At 47.8% G+C, this 21033-nt stretch overlaps 7 protein-coding genes across 7 annotated transcripts; 2 read left to right on the top strand and 5 right to left on the bottom strand.

The window, feature by feature from the left end:
- Positions 1 to 46: 46 nt before the first annotated feature.
- Positions 47 to 2701, bottom strand: MGYG_06383 (RNA12; the record flags this gene model as incomplete). The annotated part of the gene is made up of 3 exons (XM_003171790.1): positions 47 to 648; positions 706 to 2460; positions 2524 to 2701. The coding sequence occupies 3 exons, from the start codon at positions 2699 to 2701 to the stop codon at positions 47 to 49; spliced, it is 2535 nt and encodes an 844-aa protein (XP_003171838.1).
- A 332-nt stretch (positions 2702 to 3033) lies between these two features.
- On the top strand, positions 3034 to 3723 carry MGYG_06382 (hypothetical protein; the record flags this gene model as incomplete). Its single annotated transcript, XM_003171789.1, has 1 exon — positions 3034 to 3723. The coding sequence occupies one exon, from the start codon at positions 3034 to 3036 to the stop codon at positions 3721 to 3723; it is 690 nt and encodes a 229-aa protein (XP_003171837.1).
- A 577-nt stretch (positions 3724 to 4300) lies between these two features.
- Positions 4301 to 10897, bottom strand: MGYG_06381 (glutamate synthase; the record flags this gene model as incomplete). The annotated part of the gene is made up of 4 exons (XM_003171788.1): positions 4301 to 4457; positions 4520 to 10550; positions 10620 to 10660; positions 10728 to 10897. The coding sequence occupies 4 exons, from the start codon at positions 10895 to 10897 to the stop codon at positions 4301 to 4303; spliced, it is 6399 nt and encodes a 2132-aa protein (XP_003171836.1).
- A 1684-nt stretch (positions 10898 to 12581) lies between these two features.
- MGYG_06380 (uracil permease) lies at positions 12582 to 14842 on the bottom strand (the record flags this gene model as incomplete). Its single annotated transcript, XM_003171787.1, has 11 exons — positions 12582 to 12847; positions 12917 to 13071; positions 13131 to 13208; positions 13266 to 13381; positions 13438 to 13819; positions 13879 to 14106; positions 14162 to 14219; positions 14278 to 14395; positions 14467 to 14595; positions 14681 to 14726; positions 14802 to 14842. 11 exons carry the CDS (start codon positions 14840 to 14842, stop codon positions 12582 to 12584), a joined length of 1617 nt encoding a protein of 538 aa, XP_003171835.1.
- A 902-nt stretch (positions 14843 to 15744) lies between these two features.
- Positions 15745 to 16826, bottom strand: MGYG_06379 (flavonol synthase/flavanone 3-hydroxylase; the record flags this gene model as incomplete). Its single annotated transcript, XM_003171786.1, has 2 exons — positions 15745 to 16602; positions 16662 to 16826. 2 exons carry the CDS (start codon positions 16824 to 16826, stop codon positions 15745 to 15747), a joined length of 1023 nt encoding a protein of 340 aa, XP_003171834.1.
- A 714-nt stretch (positions 16827 to 17540) lies between these two features.
- MGYG_06378 (hypothetical protein) lies at positions 17541 to 18011 on the bottom strand (the record flags this gene model as incomplete). Its single annotated transcript, XM_003171785.1, has 1 exon — positions 17541 to 18011. One exon carries the CDS (start codon positions 18009 to 18011, stop codon positions 17541 to 17543), a length of 471 nt encoding a protein of 156 aa, XP_003171833.1.
- A 1098-nt stretch (positions 18012 to 19109) lies between these two features.
- Positions 19110 to 19856, top strand: MGYG_06377 (hypothetical protein; the record flags this gene model as incomplete). Its single annotated transcript, XM_003171784.1, has 4 exons — positions 19110 to 19193; positions 19297 to 19388; positions 19458 to 19761; positions 19836 to 19856. 4 exons carry the CDS (start codon positions 19110 to 19112, stop codon positions 19854 to 19856), a joined length of 501 nt encoding a protein of 166 aa, XP_003171832.1.
- Between the last annotated feature and the right edge of the window lie 1177 nt (positions 19857 to 21033).

The following is a 21033-nucleotide window of genomic DNA, read 5'->3' as shown; positions in this document are numbered from 1 at the left end:
GGCTGGATATAACATTATATACAATCGATAAGCTCGGTATCTTACCTTAAAACTCGGTCTTTAAAACCAGCTTTATCTGTGCACTCTCCATCTCGTATTGATCGATCTTTGCCTGGCTCAGAGCTAAGTTAGTTAGCAACCATTTAATCCTTCTCCTCGCTTCACTGGGTTCTTTTGGGAAAGACCCCAGAACTTGTAGCTCGTCTTCAATTTTATTAATTGCTTGGTTTTGTATTGCGATCATTTGGCCGAGGATTCTTAGGTCAAGCCTGCTTCTCAGCACCTTGTCCTCAACCAACTGATTGAATGCAGCAGCAAGTACTGGTTTCCCCGGTTTGATTATCGAAGGGCGTCCGTTCTTCGAAATGACCGTGATAAGCTCTGCTTTTTCAAGGGCGAGAAGGGTAGCTTCGCCATCCTTCTTGAACAGGTCCGAGAGAATTATATCACTGTATCGAATGCTAGCATCTGCGCCTGCATCTCCATCTGAGCTGCTGTGATTTCCCGCCTGGGCCTTGGCCGTGCCTAGATTTTTAATCAAGTACCATGCTTGTTCGGGGGTCCATCCACGAGAGCTTGGATCAACTTCCGTGATAAATATCTTAAGAATTTCCGCCGCAGACTGATGTATTATCTGCTGAACAGCATCTATTGAATAGTTAGCATTAGAATGTATCCAATCAAGGGTAATGGTTAGTAGCTTACTATTTGGAGTCAGGCCTCTAGAAATCATGCGAGCGAAAAATTCAAGATCTGTTAAACGGCCTCCGAGCTGTTTAATGCATCCGCTGAGTTCCTGACTAAATTTTTCGTCGGAATAGTCCACGCCTTTAGACTCCTCGCTACCAGACACATGACTTAACACAAACCGTTTGGCCACTTCAGGTTTGCAATCAGTGAATGACACCAGATGGAAAACCTGATTTGGTAAAGCCTGACTTAAGGTTTTCGAATAGGAAAGATCTGAGGTGAGGAAGACGACATGCGCAATATTGGTGTGTATCAATGCAGCTGCCCATTCTGCAAGTTTGTTGTAGACCATCTGGTTGTCTTTGCTTTTATGTAGGAAGTTGTCAATAACAACGACCGGTCGACGAGCAGGGTTTGCCTCTAGCCATTCATCATCACTCAGGTGATCATCTTTATCACCCTTTCTCCTCCCGTCCAAGGCAACCTTTTTCAGGGCCTTAGCAGTATTTCGCAATATATTGCCAAGTTGTGTATCCAGCGTCTCAGACAGTCCGGCCTTTGTACCAATGGCACTTTGAGTAGCAACATCAATCACACTGCTAATACTATTCATCCAGGAGAATACCGGTTTATATCCAACCTCTGCAGCGGCTGCAGCTATCATTGTGCTGTCCCCTGGAGCCTCTTGAATAGGTTTGCAGTCAATGACCAGTTTGTTCTTGTAATTTTTCAGCGCTTCGTCCAAAACAAATTCTTTCTTTCCTAAACCTCGGGGTCCATGCACAACAATAAAGGTATCGTTTCCTTCCACGAGCCAGTTCTGAATCTGCTGGGCATCTTCCTTTCTCTCTTCCCAAATCTCGTTAAGGCCTTTCGACTCATGAATTTGGCCTCGATGAAGGGAAAATAGAGAGTTTGCTTTCGTGGCCTGTCTCTGAAGCCACATCCATAGCCTATTATCCTGGAACTGCAATGGAGGAGATATCTTGAGCCTGATGAAAAACGTCCTTATCGGATCAAAAATCGCGACAGTAATCCCAGCCAAGATAGCAACAAGAATTGGAAGTACAATTCGGGGATGGCTGAAAAACCAGTCTCTTATCCAATGTGCTTTGATCTTTCGCTCGTAGCTAAAGTGCAGGATAGTCCCAGCCTTGCCTCCAATATCGCCTGAAGGAACCTTGAATCCATGAAGACAGTTTTTCGCCATCACAGCGCTCACTGGGTTGGAAAAGTCAAGCAAAGCGTATCTTGGGACGACCTTTGAGTCTGCGGGCTGAGGGATAATGTCGGTCAATTTGCCGTATGTCCTAGCAAGTGTGTAGAGATTCTCCTGGGTAAGCTCTGCGGCAGGGGCGTCCGAAGACACGGGCAGGAACTCAACCTTGACCCTTGAACTTGGAAACCGGTAGGATAAGTCCTCTACCCAAGGGCGCCCACGCACAAGCGCTGCACTGGCAGAATTGAAGAGAGTAAACCACGGCTTTACGGGATTCTCGTGTAAGTGCTGGGTAATGACCTCGATAATGTCTGAACCCGAGGTTTCAGGACCATGAGATAATTTGACAAAAGCACCGCCTTCTGTGAGGCGTGGAATTACTTGGGTGATGTTCGGGTGGAGTTCATCTGGAAGAACTTGCTCGACAACAGTAGGGGAGCCTGTGAGCTCAGCACCTTTAACTCCAAGCTTCTCCAGCCGCTGTAAGACCATAGCATTCAGGTTTACATATGGAATGCGTGATAGCCAGCCCAGATGAACTGGAAGAACACCTACAATTCAGTATTAGAGGGCGTCACTATATTGCAGGGTGTGCTTGGTTCAAGATAACTTACTACTTATGAAAATGAGGGCTTCATTCTGGGACTTTTGTATGTGGCCTGCTCTGTGTGGTTCTGCAGCAGAGGCCTGGCATATGCTCCGATAGCTCTGGCATCGTCTCCTGCCCATACACAGGAACTGCCCCCTCCAGAGTAATTGCCTAGAGTGTAGACTGCGGACTACGGGAGCCATCTGGTAAGCAGCTGGGTACAATTCTGGAGCTCTATAAGCTCGGTAAAAGTGTGAATCAAGCACCAAACGCTTGAACGGCCATCTCTCGAGCTGTCTGGCGGTTGTTTGGCCGCGTCTTCGTCATGACGTAGAGCTCCTCGGTCCAACTTGGCTGTTTCTTCAAGGTTTGACCTGGTTGGAATAAGGTTTGTCACGTGATCATTTATATCCGAACCTCTTCCTTATTTTACTTCGGCGATGAAGTGAGTTGGAGTTGGGTGCGCGGAAGCGATTGAGCAGTCGAGCTTTTCGTCTTCGAAGAACGGACGCAGGGGCAAATACAGGATACAACAATGGGCTGGCTGTGGAATAGCAGCCCGGCTCCGGCTGAGCAGACACAAAAAACAGACCCATCACCTCCAACGAACGATTCGCGGTCTCTACCATTGAATTCTACAACAGAACAGTCCACCCCTCAGAGGAAACCTCTTGGCCGTGATGAGCTCGCAGAGGCCGAGTTCAACGAATTATTAAAGTCGCTAGATACTTCTTCCTCATCCACTGAACAGCATGCGCCATCAACGCCGAAATCTCCGACCTCCAAGCCACTGCCCTCACAGTCCATTCACTTCGAATCCCCGCCTACCCAATTTCAGTCGGATTCGCTCTACCCCAAAACTATGTCTTGCCGCACCGCTTTTGATTACGCATACTTTTGCCAGTCGTTCGGAGGTCAATGGGTGAATGTCTATCGATATGGTGAACTCAGGTCGTGCAGCGAGCATTGGTCTGACTTTTGGTTCTGTATGCGTTCAAAGTCACTTTCTGACGAGGAAAGAGAAAAGGCTATCTCCGATAGATATAGGCGGAAGGCCATCAAGTACAAGACTGGCCCCAGTAGTGAAGATATCTGGGACCTAAGAAAGGAGCCGGTTGTGGGAGCATTCCAAGGCGATTATCTCGCCTTTGAGAGAGAGATGGAACGGCTAAAGCAGCAAGATAATGGTGCAAAAGTTAACGGGGACAACACTATGGGAGCATGAGGATATGTTGCGTCACGGCGTTGGATTGCATTAGTCCGTACTATGTGGATTGATGATTTGGTTGCCATTTAAACCTTTATACATGTATTATTACAGTGCTGTGAATACCCCCTTTCTTTCTCTGCTCCCCGGCGTTAGGGACCTAAAATATATCTAAGATGGTCCTGGTATGTATATTAGTATGAAACTGGCTCGATTTACTGGTCTTTAATAATAGAATTGGGGTGTGTTTGGTGGTTATAAGGGTCTTTCGCCAGCCCAAGATCCATCCAGAGGGAAAAAGCAATAAAAAAAAGTAAATTCGCACTTCGTTGCAGAAAGCAAAAGATAACTAAAATGTTCGTACAAGTTCGTCAAAAGAACAGAAATGCCACAAGCAGAAGCCAGCAAAAGAAAAACACGAATACAAATGGGCCAAGTTTTGTCGGCATTTCCAGCACGGTTTTTCCCACATTGACAAAACTCGCTTCCCTGCACCCAAGATGACAAGATGACAAGATGACGAATTAAATCTCAATGAGAGACAAGATGGCTAGTTATGAAACTTGTGGTTAACGCCAGTTAGAGGCTCATATATTTACGCAGCGACTATTGGAATCTCCACCTGAGGAGCTGGGGGAACAGCCTCGATGGCTGGACGGCGAACGATTCCACCAGTGGCTGGAAGATAGGATGTACTGCCCATGAGATATGAATCGATCTCTCGAGCAGCCTGTCGGCCTTCATTGATACCCCTAGAATGGATAAGCGAGTTAGTGTGTAAACCAGATAATGGCATTGAATGTGGTGTACATACCAGACAATTAGCGACTGTCCGCGCCTGCAGTCACCAGCAGCAAATACACCGGGGATGTTGGTTGAGTAATGACCAGCGGGAGTCTTGATATTCTTTCGTGCATCTCTCTCGATCTCCTCGCCTAGGAGTCGATCTTCAGGGCCTAAGAACCCCATTGAAAGGAGAACAAGGTCAGCAGGGAAGAACTGCTCGCTGCCTTCGATAGTCTTCATATCCCAGCCACCGGATGGGCTCTTCGTCCACTCAACTCGGACGATATTGATACCCTTTACATGGCCATTCTCATCTCCAACGAACTCCTTCGACATGACACAGAATTCTCGTGGGTCTTTACCCATGTGAGTTTTGACTTCGCTATGACCATAGTCTATACGGTAGATTCGAGGCCACTGTGGCCATGGATTGTCTCGAGCACGCTCCTGCGGAGGCTGAGGGAGAAGCTCGAAGTTCGTGACGGATTTCGCACCATGTCGAACAGAAGTTCCGATACAATCGTTGCCAGTATCACCACCGCCAATGACGATGACATCTTTGCCCTTTGCCGAGATATACTCGCCATCATTTAGTTCAGAATCGAGTAGGGATTTGGTGTTGCGGTGGAGGAACTCCATGGCAAAATGAATTCCCCCAAGTTCCCGGTTTGGGATCTTCAGATCTCGCGCGACAGTGGCACCGGTAGCAATGACTACGGCATCATCCGACCTTTGAAGAGTCTGGAGCGATATCTCCTGGTCAGGGCCAACAGTCGTACCGGTGACGAACTTAATACCTTCTGCAGCCATGAAGTCGACTCGTCTCTGCACAACTTTCTTGTCTAGCTTCATATTCGGAATGCCGTACATCAGTAAACCACCAATGCGGTCCGCACGCTCATATACGGTCACGCTGTGTCCGGCACGGTTGAGTTGATCAGCTGCAGCCAAACCAGCTGGTCCTGAGCCAATAATCACAACAGATTTTCCTGTGCGGCGTAGAGGCTGTTTTGGGACCATCCAACCCATCTCAAAACCTCGGTCAATAATAGCACATTCAATCGATTTAATACCAACTGGATCGTCAACAATTCCAAGGACACAAGCGCCTTCACACGGAGCAGGGCAAACGCGACCAGTGAACTCGGGGAAATTGTTTGTCATGAGCAACCTGTTGAGTGCATCTTGCCATTGGTTCTGGAATACAAGCTCATTCCACTTTGGAATGACGTTGGAGATAGGGCAACCAGTTTCGGATTGGCAGAATGGGACACCACAGTCCATACATCTTGCGGATTGATATTTCAACTCATCTTCTGTAAGCCGGGGTGACAGTTCCTGCCAGTCTCGAGTACGAGTTTTTGAACTTCTGTATTTTTCATGTCGTCGAGCATACTTCATGAAGCCTTTGGTCTTGTCTAAGATCAAGGCGGTACGCTTTTTCTCCGTTTTGGCATCACCGATACTGTCTTCGATGTCGAGAACATCAGCCTTTGGTTGAGATTCTCCTTGATGTTTATGATCTGCCTTCTCTTCGGGTTTTAGGGCGGTCTTCTGACGGGAACTTGGAGGCACTGCCTCCAACTTCTTAGCTGCCTCAACTTTGGCCGCTTCCTCCTCAAGCACTCGTTGATAATCAGTTGGCAACACCTTCACAATATGCGATAAGGCCTTGTTGAAATCGATTAAGATTCTAGCAGCGATTTCGGAGCCAGTATAATGATGATGATCTTCAATGAGTCCTCGCAAGAACGCGATTTCAGCTGGACTATCAACACCTGAAAGCTCGACCATCTCCATGTTGACCTTTTGCTCGAAATCTCCATCTTTATCAAGGATATATGCAATTCCACCAGACATACCAGCGGCGAAATTTCGTCCGGTGGATCCAAGAATCAACACACGGCCACCAGTCATGTACTCGCAACCATGGTCGCCCACCCCTTCAACAACAGCAGTGGCACCAGAGTTACGGACAGCAAATCTCTCAGCAGCAACACCGCGGAAGTAGCAGCTTCCACTCGTGGCGCCATACAAGCAGACATTTCCGATGATTATATTTTCCTCTGCTTTGAAAACGGCACCACGCGGAGGATAAATGATTAGGCGACCTCCAGACAAACCCTTGCCCACATAGTCATTTGAATCACCTTCAAGCTCAAGTGTGACACCAGGGGCCAGGTAAGCTCCAAATGACTGTCCTGCGGATCCTCTGATATTGGCATGGATTGTATCTTGTGGCAGTCCAGGTTCACCGTATCGTTTGCTGATTTGATAGGAGAGCGTGGCGCCCATAGCACGATCGGTGTTGACGATATCACACTCCACTCTACATGGAAGCCCTTTTTCTAAGGCCAACTCCGCTTCGGCAATAAGTTTATTGTCCAGACGGGTATGGAGACGGTGATCCTGTTTCCTCACGTTATAAGTGGCAACTCCGGGTCTGAGGGAATGTGCAGGAGTGAGGATGAGAGAGAGGTCGATGTTGTGCATACGAGGAGATGCTAGATTCTCCCTTATCTTGAGAAGCTCAGCTCTACCAACCATCTCGTTGACACTGCGGAAACCAAGCTTAGCCATAATGGCACGAAGCTCGTTGGCGATATAATAGAAAAAGTTAATGACATGCTCTGGGGTGCCCTGGAACTTCTCTCGAAGAACTGGATCCTGAGTAGCTATACCAACGGGACAGGTGTTGAGGTGACATTTTCTCATCATAACACATCCCATTGCAATCAATGGAGCAGTTGCGAATCCCCACTCCTCAGCGCCTAACAAACAAGCAATGGCAATATCTCGACCAGTTCTGAGTTGCCCGTCAGTTTGGACGATGACGCGTCCACGTAAGTCGTTAAGCACCAAAGTTTGATGAGTTTCGGCCAATCCAAGCTCCCACGGTAGACCAGCATATTTGATACCGGTCCATCGAGAAGCTCCTGTGCCTCCATCATGGCCAGCAATAAGGATATGATCCGCCTTGGCCTTTGCAACACCAGATGCAACAATACCGACGCCCACCTCAGATACAAGCTTGACAGAAACACGTGCACGAGGATTAGAGCACTTGAGATCATATATAAGCTGCTTAAGATCTTCAATGGAGTAGATGTCATGGTGTGGTGGAGGAGATATCAGGCCAACTCCTGGTGTAGAGTGTCGGGTATGCGCAATGGGCCCTGTCACTTTATGACCAGGCAACTCACCTCCTTCACCGGGCTTAGCTCCTTGGGCCATCTTGATCTGTAACTCATCAGCATCAGCTAGATAGCTGGAAGTGACTCCAAATCGACCAGAAGCAATCTGTTTGATAGCAGATCTCATTGTGTCCCCATTTTCTCGAACTTTGCTGCGACTGGCATCTTCACCACCTTCACCAGTATTGGATTTACCACCCAGCCTATTCATAGCAATAGCGAGGGTAGAGTGAGATTCAATAGAAATTGAGCCATAAGACATGGCACCAGTGACAAAACGGCGGACGATGTCAGTCCATGGCTCGACCTGGTCAACTGGAATGGGAGCCCGTTGCTCAAAATCAAATTCCAGCATCCCGCGCAGCGTACAATTCTTGATCTGCTCATATTCTGCCTTAGCATATGCTTCGTATGACTTGTCATTCTTATTGCGGACGGCATCCTGCATGTTGGCAATGCTGACTGGATCGTTGATGTGTGGCTCTCCTCCATCTCGCCAGTGGTACTCTCCTGACTCAGGTAGACCAGGTATTTCGGTGATTTGTCGCGAAGGATATCCTTTTTCGTGGAAAGCAAAGGCGTCCTGAGCGATTGTTTTAAACGTCATTCCTCGAATTCTGCTTGCCGTTCCGACGAAGCATCTATCAATGACGCTGTCATCAATACCAAGAGCTTCGAAAATTTGAGCTCCTTTATAACTCTGCAAGGTGGAGATACCCATTTTACTCATGACCTTCAAGATACCTCCATCAACTGAGTGTTTGTAGTTATCAACAATTTGGCCATCAGTGAGTTTCTTCCGGATGAGGCCCTCGCGGTTCATTTTGAGCATACACTCTATAGCAAGGTATGGACAGATACCATCTGCACCATAACCGACGAGAACGCACATGTGATGTACTTCACGAGCTTCAGCAGTCTCAACTATAAGAGCGGCCAAGGAACGCCATTTATTGCGAACAAGATGGTGGTGGACTAGACCAGTAGCGAGGAGGGCTGATACAGGAACCCGGTCAGCAGAAGTTGCTCTATCAGACAGGACCAGTATCCGGTCACCGTTCTCAATCCCTTCTGTGGCCGATTCGCATATTCTATCGAGGGCATCAAGATAACCCTGAATTCCCTTTGATTTTTCAAAAGTGGTGTCAATGATTTTTACAGGCCAGTCTTTGTGCAGGGAAGTGAGATTTTTGATAGTGTCGAATTCAGTGAGAGAGAGGATAGGAGACGGAAGGTGAAGACGATGGCACTGTGTTTCATCAATCTCGAGCAGGTTTCCCTGAGGGCCAACGTAGCACTCTAAAGACATAACGATGGCCTCACGGATGGGGTCAATAGGCGGATTGGTGACTTGAGCAAACAGTTGACGGAAGTACTCATACATGAGACGTGGTTGTTGTGCAATGCAGGCGAGAGGGGCATCATTGCCCATGGAACCAAGGGCTTCCTTTGAGTCCGCGGCCATAGGGCCCAAGAGCAAGCTGACTTGTTCAAACGTATACCCAAACGCCTTTAGACGCGGGTCTTGCTGGACAGTCAATTCATCTAGCTTTGGTGAAACATCGATGACCTTGTTGTCGATGAAATTCTGGTGGATTTTTGGGAGGCTAAGGAGCTGTGCCTCGATCCATTTAGCGAAGGGTTGCCGGCTGGCAACACTTTGCTTTAACTCCGTATCATCGATAATTTTTCCTGCAACTGTATCAACAAGGAGCATCTTACCAGGTTGTAGACGACCTTTTTCGATGACACGCTCTTGGTCGATGACAAGGGCACCGACTTCAGAGGCACAAATGATTCTGTCATCGTCCGTGATATAGTATCTGCATGGTCTGAGACCGTTACGGTCCAAATTGGCGCCGCAGTATCGGCCATCAGAGAATGTGAAAAGTGCTGGACCATCCCAAGGCTCCATCTGACAGGCCGCCCACTCGTAAAAAGCAGCCTTCTCTGCGTCCATGGAAGGATTATCCTGCCAGGCTTCGGGCACCATCAACATGACCGCTTCGGGAAGAGAAAGGACACCGTTTATTGTCAATAGTTCCAGCACGTTATCAAAAGCAGCAGAATCAGAGCCACCTTCCTCCACAATGGGGTAGAGCAAATCAAGCTCCTGTCCAAAGATTTCTGATTTGAGTACGCCTTCTCTCGCTCTCATCCAATTTTTATTCCCGCGGAGGGTGTTTATTTCACCATTATGCGCTGCCCATCGAAGAGGCTGGGCACGATCCCATGAAGGGAAAGTGTTTGTTGAGAATCGAGAGTGAACCAGGGCAAAGTGACCTTCATAGTCCACTGAGACGAGATCGTGATAATACTCATACACTTGAACTGGAGCCAGTTGGCCCTTATAAACGATATTCTTATTACTCAGAGAGCAAAGATAAAACCAGTTGGCAAGGCCAAGAACATGAGTCGCTCGTTTTCTCAGCACATACAGCTGCCTCTCAAAAAGCCTCTCATCAAAGAGTTCAGAGTGGTTTTCGAGAGGAACATTGCCATCCCCATATGCAGAATGAAGGACAACAATAGGCTGATAAATGAATGGCTCACGAGACAAGGCAGCCGGGCCTAGTATCGTTGAATCGTGTGGCACTTCTCTCCACCCAAGCACTCGCAGATTCAATTCTTTCGAGAGACCCTCAAAAGTAGCTTGTGATTCCCTGAGGGCAACTGGATCTGGCTTAAAGAAAAGGTTCCCCACTGCATATTGCCCCAATGGCGGTAGAACAATATCGATATCTCTGGCGAAGTGCTTCATGAAGAATTTGTGGGGGATGCTTGTCATGACGCCAGCACCATCACCGTCTCGAGCGTCGGAGCCGACTGCTCCTCGATGGGTCATGTTGCATAGTAAACCTCGTGCTATAGAGGGTTTCGGTCAGCCTGTGGCTTAAATAGCCCTGTAATATGTGGCTACAAAGCAAAACATACCATCAGTGACTATCTTATGGCTCGCCTTTCCCTTGATATGGCTAGAAACATAGTCTGTCAGCCGTGTCTCTTCCGAGTTGAAGCCCGATGGGAGTCTAGCGGACTTACGCAGTGAAGCCTACACCACAGGCATCCTTCTCAAGTTCGGGGTCATAGAGACCCTGCTTCTTAGGCAGGGCTTCTGCCCAGCCATAGCCACTTTCGGCCCTATATGGAGAGTACTCGTTGGGGCGACCGTCTTCAACTTTGGTGTCATATATTTTCTCCAAGAGGCCCATTCTTCCTGCCTATGCGGTGGCAGAAAAACCTACGTCTGGCCTGGTTCCAATGACGATATGAGCTGATAGTGGCTAGAAACAATGACGTTTTCGTTCAAATTGGGGATTAATCCAGAGCACGATATAGGGATGCTGGGGAGAAGATGGGATGAAGTGAAGGAGGGGAAGAATGAGAGTGAATGATGCGGAAGAGGAGGATGAAGTTAATGAATAACCAATGCCGCCAGCACAGGGCATCCTCGGAAGTTGGCCATCGCTGTTCTACGGTTGAGCCGGCTGGTTCCATTGCTCGCCTCGAGCGCCGACCGAGCGTGGGGGAGAGGACCCTGCAAGCTTACAGCATCTACGCATTGTCGTGGCAAATTGTGTCTTTGGGAGGGTGACATCCTCGGAAGGACTGTTATAATGGAGGAGTCCATCGGAATTGCTTCTTAACGAGCGTAGCGCGAGAGCCCCAACAGGTCACTTTTGCTTCTCTCGCGTGGTCGTTGTTCTGGTGTTGAATAGAAATGACGGACGATGGGAGATAAAAGTGGAGCGCCACTGCTAATCGAGACCTTCTCATTGGCCAATTTGGCTTATCTAAAGTTTTTAACCTTAAAGAAGCATCGACCAAGCTGGAAGTTCTGTTTTTCTTTGGTTGCAGAAGCCGAAGAAGAGAAGAAAGCTGAGACAGAAAGAGACATGAGAGGGAAGGCAGCAAAAGGAGACAAGACGAAAGAAGACAAAAGGTGCTGTTGATGCGAGAGTTAGCATTGCATGCAAGCCTTGCAGTCTCAGCCGAGAAGGGAGAGGCGGGTGCTTCTCCCCATACTCTCGCGCTCTGTTGCTCAGTGGATCTTGTTGGATATGATTGACTATCCCAGCCTGGTAAAAAGCATGTGCTTCCGCTGCATCTGCCCCCCACACAAGGACGCTGCATTGTTTACTTTTACGCTGGTTGAACCACCAAGAAGGATGCTAATTGGTCTTTATTTTCCTTAAGGCCGACATCGGCAGCTCGAGAGCCGCACTTTATTTACTTCTGCCGGTGCCTTATTTATGCCCCAGAACCTCTCCTGTTCGACTTGTCTTGAATAACATTGAAAGGCATCAACACAGTCAACATCAGCCAGGCAGGGGTTTACGTAACTGATTCTGGGTCCTTGGAGAAAGACGTACATTGGTACTATGGATCTTTCAACGCTGTGTATATGACCAGCGTGTTAAGGCTCCCCGCCGAAGCCGCATCGTATCAGGCCGAGTGCCGTCTTCACGTTCGCATCTCCTTCGATAATGCCGAACCCTCGGCAAAAAGAGTCCATATACCAGTCGTAAGCCCCGGGACTGTCCGTTCCCACCCTCTCTCCCCAAAAGGAACAACAAAGAGCGATAATACGTTGGTGAGAGGACCGGGTCTTTTCGGAAGAGAATAGTCACGTGGTGCAGTTTGCATGTGCATTACAGCACTTTACTGGGCAATAAGAACAACACCCTATTATTTTATAGCAAATGGAAATAGGGGTATGAGCTGCAGAGAGAGGCGGAGTACGCCATGGAGATTTCCTTCCTATGATGACAGATATACTAAGCAGGTGATGACTGGTACTATACTTGACCTCATACACACCTTTCCCAAGAAACAAGCTCCGTGAATACGAAAGTGTTTGTCAATCATTGCAAAAGAGAAAGCGGATAACATCGCTCAACAAGTCTCAGGCGTGGGCGCGGCCTGAGAGCTTCCGCGTGACACATCTTCAATCTCTTGGGGTGCTTTCAGTTCCTGGGTTGAGTGGTAATCTTCCACGAAGGGTGCTTCCACGCCCAGACCTGGTGGTGGGAAGAGGTATGACAGAACAGTCATCCAAGTGAACCCCATAGCCAATCCAACAAAGAATGTGATGTTGAATAGTCTAATCCAACCTTGCATGGCTGGAGATTGGCTTTTGTTGACTGATGCAACCAACCCAGCTGAGAAAAGCAGTTAATTATACCATATATACCCGGAAACCCAACTCTTAAGCGAGGGTATGAACTCACGAATTTGAGACCATATGCTGATGGTAAAGGCCACAAACCCACGCCAGTTAAAACCATGCCAGTACCAGTATATGGATGACGAGTCTCCTTTGTAGAGGTCGTTGAGTTTGAGCCTCTGGCGTCGAACAACAAGATAGTCTGATAGCTGGATACCCCTGGTAAAAAGTTAAGCTACTGCTTGAATGGCTCAATTAAACTCGGATCAATATCTTACGTTAAAGGAGCAACGAATATCCCAAACCCGGATAAGACCGTCAAAAACTTATCCGCATTGGCAAGAAGTTGCCACGGCCTTGACTTTGATTAGCTTGACTCTCCATCCGGACGGTGGAACGCAATATACACTCACTGGGACACAAGGCCAATAGCGGCCATAACGTAGCTTCCTCTCCTGATGTTGATATACTTGGGCTGCAGACCAGCTAGATCCATGCCTGCTGATACGGAGTTCAGCACAAGCGATATCTATATCACAAATCAGCGAGTTTCCAGTCGCCAGTGCCGTTGGCCGTTGGACCTACCGCTAGCTGAGTCGAGATAGTGCCTATGGAGGCAAAGAATACGCCGGCTCTAGAGCGCGGACTTGAACCATAGTGTTCCTGTATAGCAGCAAGAAGTTCGATTGGACTCCAGATGATTTCCCCAAGGATATCGTTCGCGGCACTAGTTACGATTATTCCAATCATAGCCGTAATTGTGATTGTAATGGGGACAGCAAAAAGCTGGGATAATGTTGGTGCCAGTGGCCGGTTTGCATAACGGGTCCAGTCAGATTGGCTTAGGGTAGCGGAACCCCATGCACCAAGTATCGCAGTTATTCCAAACATCACACCCCATCCTACCGAGCCTGTTGTTGCGGGCTGGTGAAACATCGATCCAGGGCCCCCGGCACTTTTTACTGCCCTATAATATGTTAGAGAATGGGGCAGTTCTAAAAAAAAATTGAACACACTGGCACATACCAGCTTAAGATACCAATACATGTTGAACTGAATAGGATGAATGAGATACCAAATGGAATTTGGAGTCTTTCGGGAGAGATAAGCAGTAGGGGCAGAAATATAAGATACCATAGTACCATGCCGATAAAGTCGTTGGTTTGGAGGTGTGAGCTCTCTGGGAATGTGTTCTTCATATGCGCAAATCCAGGGATAATTGCTCCTATGAGAACCCTAGTTGCCTGACCTCCCCTACATACCAAACTTAGCCTTGGAGTCGTCTGGTACTTTTGAAACAGGAACTTACCAGTAAGATTGCATTCCAAACCATATGCAACCAAGAAAGCATCGAATAATGACGGGAACTGTTACCATCCATTAGCCTGGTATGTAAAGCCCTAGGCAATCACTGATTCAACCTACAATATGACCCTCTCATTCCCCACGAGAATCGTGAGGCAACTGGAAAGCCAATATGATGCCGCTCACCCATCCATCCGCATGCAACAGCGAGTATTCCAGTGAATACCCCACCAACAGCCTGTTTATCACCTTATAAGCCCCGAGCATTGATTCTCCAGCCAAATTACCCCCCAGAGGATATATACGTACAACACAACCTATTGCTTGCTGAGGACTTAGCCCAAATGCCAAAAGGGTGCTTCCTATAGTCCATGCTGATATGCATGAGCCAGATACCGTCCAGTAACCTATCCTACTTGTAAGTCCATCCCGTCCATTCTAATATAAAAACCTAAAATCATAATCAGGTGTTCTATATTTATATATATATGTGTGTAGTAGCTGAGAAAAAGAAAAAAGCAACATTGCACCACACAGTGTTTTCATACGGCGAATCTTCGTCTATCGGCCTTGTAGCTCGGACTCATCAGCAAGCAAATCTTCAACTGCGCCATAGGCTAATTATACTGTCAGAAGCCGCTTACACCGCTAACTTGCGCTTAAAACTGGCCCAATCGACAGTCATCTTTCCAGCTTCCGCGGCTATGTTCCATATAACTAGTTAATCAAAGGGGGTTGAAAGCAATGAAGCCGCTGCCTGTTAAAGCCTAGCTAATATGGCGATTTGTACATGGAATCCAGCGGGTGAGGAAGAGATTCTGAGTATTCAGGTCAGATCCTTGACGCAAATCCGTCTGGATCATTCCCTCCAATGATACAGGCTCAGGTGGTACAGCCATTGTGCGCCTTCGCAGCTTGCCATCTGGCTCGAGAAACGTAGATCTGAATACTGCGTGTAACTAGCCAGGTAACTAGTTAGCGAACTAACCAGTCGATCTCGGCTCAAAAGCCGTTAGTTAGATCCAGGGATCGACCATGCTTATTGTGGCACATGAGAATGAAAGCCAATAATGAAAACGTATGAAGCGCCTCCGTCCTTGGTGATTATTTTCAGGAGTTAGTTAATTAGTTAACTAACTAGCTAGAGACAAGCGTGATGTCCAGGTCGGAGTAACTCCTTGAGAGCCCAGCTGTCTATATTTAATTAGGTCGCCGGTCCCATGTTTGGCCATCATAGTCAGGATGACGTCTTGCTTTCACCTAGAAAACTCCATTAGCTAGAGTTCCCATAAGCGAGAAGAGAGATAGTCTAGATAGTCTAGCTGTGTACTCTGTATCAGGAGACGATGGCGAAGAATTCTTCAGTGATCTTCTCCTTGGCCTCCGCGGCTCAACCCACGGCAAAGGAAAGTTACGACCACCCGTGGGAAAGTTACCATGCGGGCGGGATAAGGCTCGAGGGCGGTGACAAGCCCATGTTGTTAATCGATGGATGGTATGTTAGATCTCTGGAGAACAGCAAGAAATAGCTTTGCATTCTTATCATTCACGCCATATAATTAACTAGAAACTACACGTAGACATCATTTAAGAGATGGCATTCAGCCTCATGGCAACATACTCGCCCGAAGTAATTGGTTTATACTTCTTGGGCCTCTCCGGGCCATAGCAGCCAGGTAGACAATCAATCACCTTCTCCTTATTCGCAGCAATGAAATAGGGAATCGAATATCGGGCCCGACTCATTCGTTGAGCACTAGAGCCTTCATCCTCTTCCTTGCCGTTACCATCCACCTTTGCTGCCGGCGGAGCTCGAACGCGGTGCATCGTCGACCGAAGGGTATCATTACTCCACCTCATCAGGAAGTCTCCGATGTTTACCACGATGGTGCCGGGGATGTATGGGACAGGATTAAACACCCCTTTTTGGTGGACATCTTCGACTTCCAGCCCACCAACATCGTCTTGAAAAAGGAGAGTCATTGTGGCAAAGTCAGTGTGAGCTGCTATGCGCTCCTTTTTGCCCTGAAGAAGCATCTCCTCTTCCACGGGCGGGTAGTGAAGCAGCCTGATTTGGTTGTCTTTCATCGTGTGGTATGATTCGAAAAAGTCTCTTTCCAGCCCCATCCCTATCGCCACCGCGCACAAGATCTCCTGTCCAACGCCATGGTTGATCTCGTAAAAGCTGTTGAAGAACGCGCGGAACCCAGGGATGGTTGACTCTGGCAGCCAGATGTTGGGAATGCTCTCGTCATCCTCTCGCCCCATCTCGAACGACTCCTTAACGTCAGGGATCTTGCGGAGCTCACCAACGGCGTCTCTGTCGAACACCATCTGGCTCAACTTTTCACGACCTACGCCTGAGTAGCCTCGATGCCACCATCCCTCTGGCGGGTGAGGCGCTTTTTCCTTCTCAGACTGTGGAAGATCGAACAGTTTTTTGCTCTATAAAGTATCAATTATGCTCGGTTTGTGACCTTTTTTGCAGCTATGTCTGGCCATACCCACGAAAACGCCTCATCGACAACCTCCTGTGGGACGCCGTGGTTCTTCAGGTAGACGAACCCAACATCTCGAAAGGCCTCGAAGATCTTCTTACCTGTGGCCTTTGCATCCTCTGCGCTTCCTCTGCGGAACGGCGCAAAGTCGACAACTGGAATCTGGCTCATGGTTAGCAGGTGTATTGAGTAGTAGGTGGTTAGTTTTCACGTCACAGGAAGCTCAGTCAAACGGTAGTCGATCTATAGTTACATCTTCCGGATGCGGGGAGTATTTCAGCTGATCTCATCGACCCATCATATTGTCTGTAGCCATCATCAAGCTTGTCACAGTTACCACTATAGTTAGTTAGTTAATTAGCCGATTCTGGATAATGGCCGTCGATACCATGAATAAGATAACTCGACTCTTCATGGAAAACATATGCGTCAGGCCTACTGCTGCTAACTGAAGAGACAAAGTGGCGATGGTTAAGATGCTGCCGGGTTCGCGTTAAGCCCAACACCCAGTGTGTTCAAGCCTCGACAAATAACCTTAGTAGCCCAAACGTACACAACCTGTAGCAGGTGTACTCTTCATTACTGGATGTGTCGTTCAGTGGTGTAATTATTCCATTCGCTAGCTCTAGAGACCTACTAAAAAGACTTAATAAGGACCGCTAGCGGCCTCAAATATAGCATATGAAAAGTCATCTATTCAAGTACGGTTCGTACTACATCACAATGTCCCAACATCTATTCTAAAGTCAAAAATCCTGCAACGTACTCCAACAAAATATAGAGATAACCTTTCTGAAACCTGACTGATGAAATACATGGGCTGTTATAACAGCACAAAAATCCCTACTAGCGGGGCAATAGTAACAGCTTACATTTAAAATAACCTCAGCGATCTACATTAGTCCATCCGACTTCTGCTGCACTGGTCAGCAATCCGAGGCGTTTCTCACAAGCAGCAAATGTATCTATCCCATGAGAGGTTCTGAACTTGTTGGCCGGTGGATCGTTGAAGATAGTTGCACAGCCGGGGAGGCCGTTCGCCTGTGTGCGCTCCGGAGTACCTAGATAGTAAAACGACCTGAATGGACGTACTCGCGAGCCGTTAACCTGGACTGCTGTGGCCGAGACGTAGACAGCCTTGACAAGGGAGAAGCCTTCTAGTTCCGAGGGGACATCCGGGATAGGGAATACCCCAACTCCTATGAAGGTGGTATTTTCAACCGTGCAGCGATCGCTATCATGGTATGGGGGGCACCCGACATCATCACAGCCGACTAACTTGACATCTTCTGCGAAAACAGGAGAGAAGAGTAGGGGTAGGAGAAGAGTGATAGCTGATGCTTTGAGATGAGGCATTGTAGCTTTAGGAATAGTTTGATATGTAAAGGCGGTTGCATAGCCAGAGAGCGAGTCTAGACAGCAAGAAAACTGCGGACTCGTGGGTAGTTGAATATAAGGGCGCTTGTCCTCGATGGTCCGGGTTGGGGAGTTAACTAGTCATCACTTGAGGTATATATAACTACCAAGTACATCCGAGGCCTTGTTGTACCCTTGCTAATTAAAGGAATGAAATGGCCCATAGCCTTGAGAACAATAAGGCGCAGCGGAGCTTTTGTTCCCCTGATCCCACATCGGCTTAGTTACCTAGATAGGTAGTTAGTTATATGAGCCGTGGCCCAATCAGAGCTATGTCTTGCCTGTTGGTTCTGCTTTGTTATGCCATTGCTACAGCGTTTGTTAGTTATATCAATGTAAGTAGCTGCTGGAGCAAGATAGGTTCGTACCTGGTGCAAACGGAGTATTTGCCGCTGGCTAAACACTGGTTGGTTAGTTAGTTCCGACTAGCGCGATAAACGCTTGCCAGCAGTCCCATGATAGCCTAAGATATCCACGTGACTGAAATAAGCTGTAGAGCCTTATCTAAGCACACGTATGTTCCTAGGTATATTCGACACCCTCGCTACATCTCTGATGGTGTGTAGCGATTAGGTTCCTCACATATCAAGATTCTTGCAGCGACTTCCTGTGTAACGCGTATATTCTCGCCACCAGTGCTACTGTAGCGCCCACCAGCCTTACCGCCTCACAGCCTCACAGCCTCCCTACGTGGTTTTATATTTTAAATCAGTTCATTCGGTTCGCCGCAGTTACAAAAGGGGCCGGCCCAAGAAGCAGAAGTATCAATTGCTGCGTCATTTGATGAAGCTTGCCTTACTCTCTTTCACTCTTAATTTTATATATTCACTGTGTACGCTAGTTAACTTTTGCTGGAACACCACGCGGCTAAGCTAACTCCCGCCACTCCACAATTAACTAATAAACCATCCCTCCAAGACACGACGATCAGCGGTGCTTTTCCACCCTGCGTGCTGGGATATTCCACTTTAGCTAGACTCGCATATATCACGCAAGGATACCTTGGGACACCAGGCCTTTTTGTCCCTTGTGGCCGCTATGGCCTCTCAAAGCCCAGCGAACAGCGGAACGATGACCATCGAGGAGATGCGAGCGGCATATCCAGAAGATCCAGTCAGAAAGGTGATGTTCAACCGGAACTATGTTGAGTATGGCACACACCTCCTGATAATACAAACCTACCCGTTGTTAATACCTTTGAGCGCGGAATGATGAGCTTCAACAGTATAAGGACGGTATCGCACGCAATCCTCCTAACGCCAATCAGATGATTCAGTGGCTGCAGATATTTGAAAGAGAGACACCATCAGGCCCACCGTATGCTTAAACATGAAACTGGATTGTTTGGGTAGTTATCACGTTTATTCTCTAAAGCGTTCTGCATAGTATCGACCCCACTGAACTCCTCGACCTCGACGCGGATACCCTGTGGAGGATCCGATGCCTCAAATATCGAGACCTCCCCGTTTCTCTCTGTGATGGAGATAGAGTGAACCTACTTGCCATTCTGGACGCTTATCGCCAACGCAAGCTCGCTGTAGATTTTGATAACGTTACTGTTTGGTACGCAGGGCATATGGTCTACGGGCTGGTACCAAACAAGAGTTTCAACTTCGCAAGGATACTCAGGGAGAAATGCCCAGAGTGCTACGAGAAGTACGGTGAAAGCGCCATGCACGCGGAGCAGCCGGTATGTTGTTTGCGTTTACGCTTGTGCCACCAATTCTTCGTAGGTATAGAAATCTGCCTAATCTTGGTTTTTAGGGAGTTATCAACTATCTATAAACGCTTGATATGGGTGAGTCTGGGGGTCCTCTCGGCAATAGCCGCTGTTCGGGGATGTTTCTACACTCCTTATTTTTGACAGCTACGAGTCCGTATGGATAGGGCCGACTATATATTTCCGGTAAGGAATCAGGCGTCACTGGGCCCCTTCCGACTGTTTAATGCTGGAATACTCCACTTTAGCTACGACTCGCACTCATTACCCAAGGATTCCCTGGGACATTAGGCCTTTTTGACCCTTGTGGCCCAAAATTTAATGATACCCAGAGCAATCAAATAATAAGTATCCAAGTATACTCATTATAATAATGTGTTAAAACGGCTGAGCCAAAAAGATGAGCTCGCGCTGATTGGCGCAGGAGAACTTGTTATATTGTTAATATATTGCTCCCGCCATCTTATGTTTCTAGATAAACCATGCTTGCCTAGAGTTCTTACTCAATGGGGACTGAGCATTCCGGTATCCGCCCAAGGACAAGGTGTGGGTCAAGGAGGCCATGGTCAGCACGTCGCATTTTTCGATAACTTCCAACTTCAATATGAGGATATTATGGGAAGGAATACCGGAATTCATGCACTTTTCACCCTTTTATACTACTACGTGAGATCCTGGCTGTCTACGATAGCCCAGGAACAAAATAATGAAGGTGTCCATCGCTGCGTCGGCGGTTTCCGAGACGAGGTGAGGCGGGAGCCGATAGTGGTATTTACTTTTAATGCCTTTTCGTAGGGGTGGATAGAGAAACCTACCTACAGTAGTTACCGTTGCTTATAGCACTACGTGAACTAGAGGGGTATCAAACTATGCAGATGATTGATAGGTAGGGTCAGGAAGTTGTATTGGCGAGATATTCAATCCAATGCCCAGTAACATTATCAAGTCATAATTAAACACAAGCATTTTTTTTTTTTCATAAAAAAAAGTAACGTAGTCGGAACTTTACCAAGTTTTTGATTAGGAACTCAGGGCTTGCAGCAGCTTCAAGTGAAGGCACAAAGTCGTTGAGGTTAAAAACAGTAACCGGTTCTTTCAACCTGGGGACCCTATCCACCCGCTCTAGAGTCCCGTGCAGGACACATGGGTGGCGTTCCAGCTCCTCCCAGCCCTCTTGCCCTGAAGCTATGCATGGCCGTGTTTCCCGGCCCTCACCGCAGCAGCGTGCATAGCTATATCCAG

Source organism: Nannizzia gypsea, genomic scaffold, assembly GCF_000150975.2.
Source record: "Nannizzia gypsea CBS 118893 supercont1.5 genomic scaffold, whole genome shotgun sequence".
In the NCBI taxonomy this organism is placed as follows: Eukaryota; Fungi; Ascomycota; class Eurotiomycetes; order Onygenales; family Arthrodermataceae; genus Nannizzia; species Nannizzia gypsea.
The sequence above is the reverse complement of the archived record's forward strand: the minus strand, read 5'-3'. Positions and strand labels throughout refer to the sequence as shown.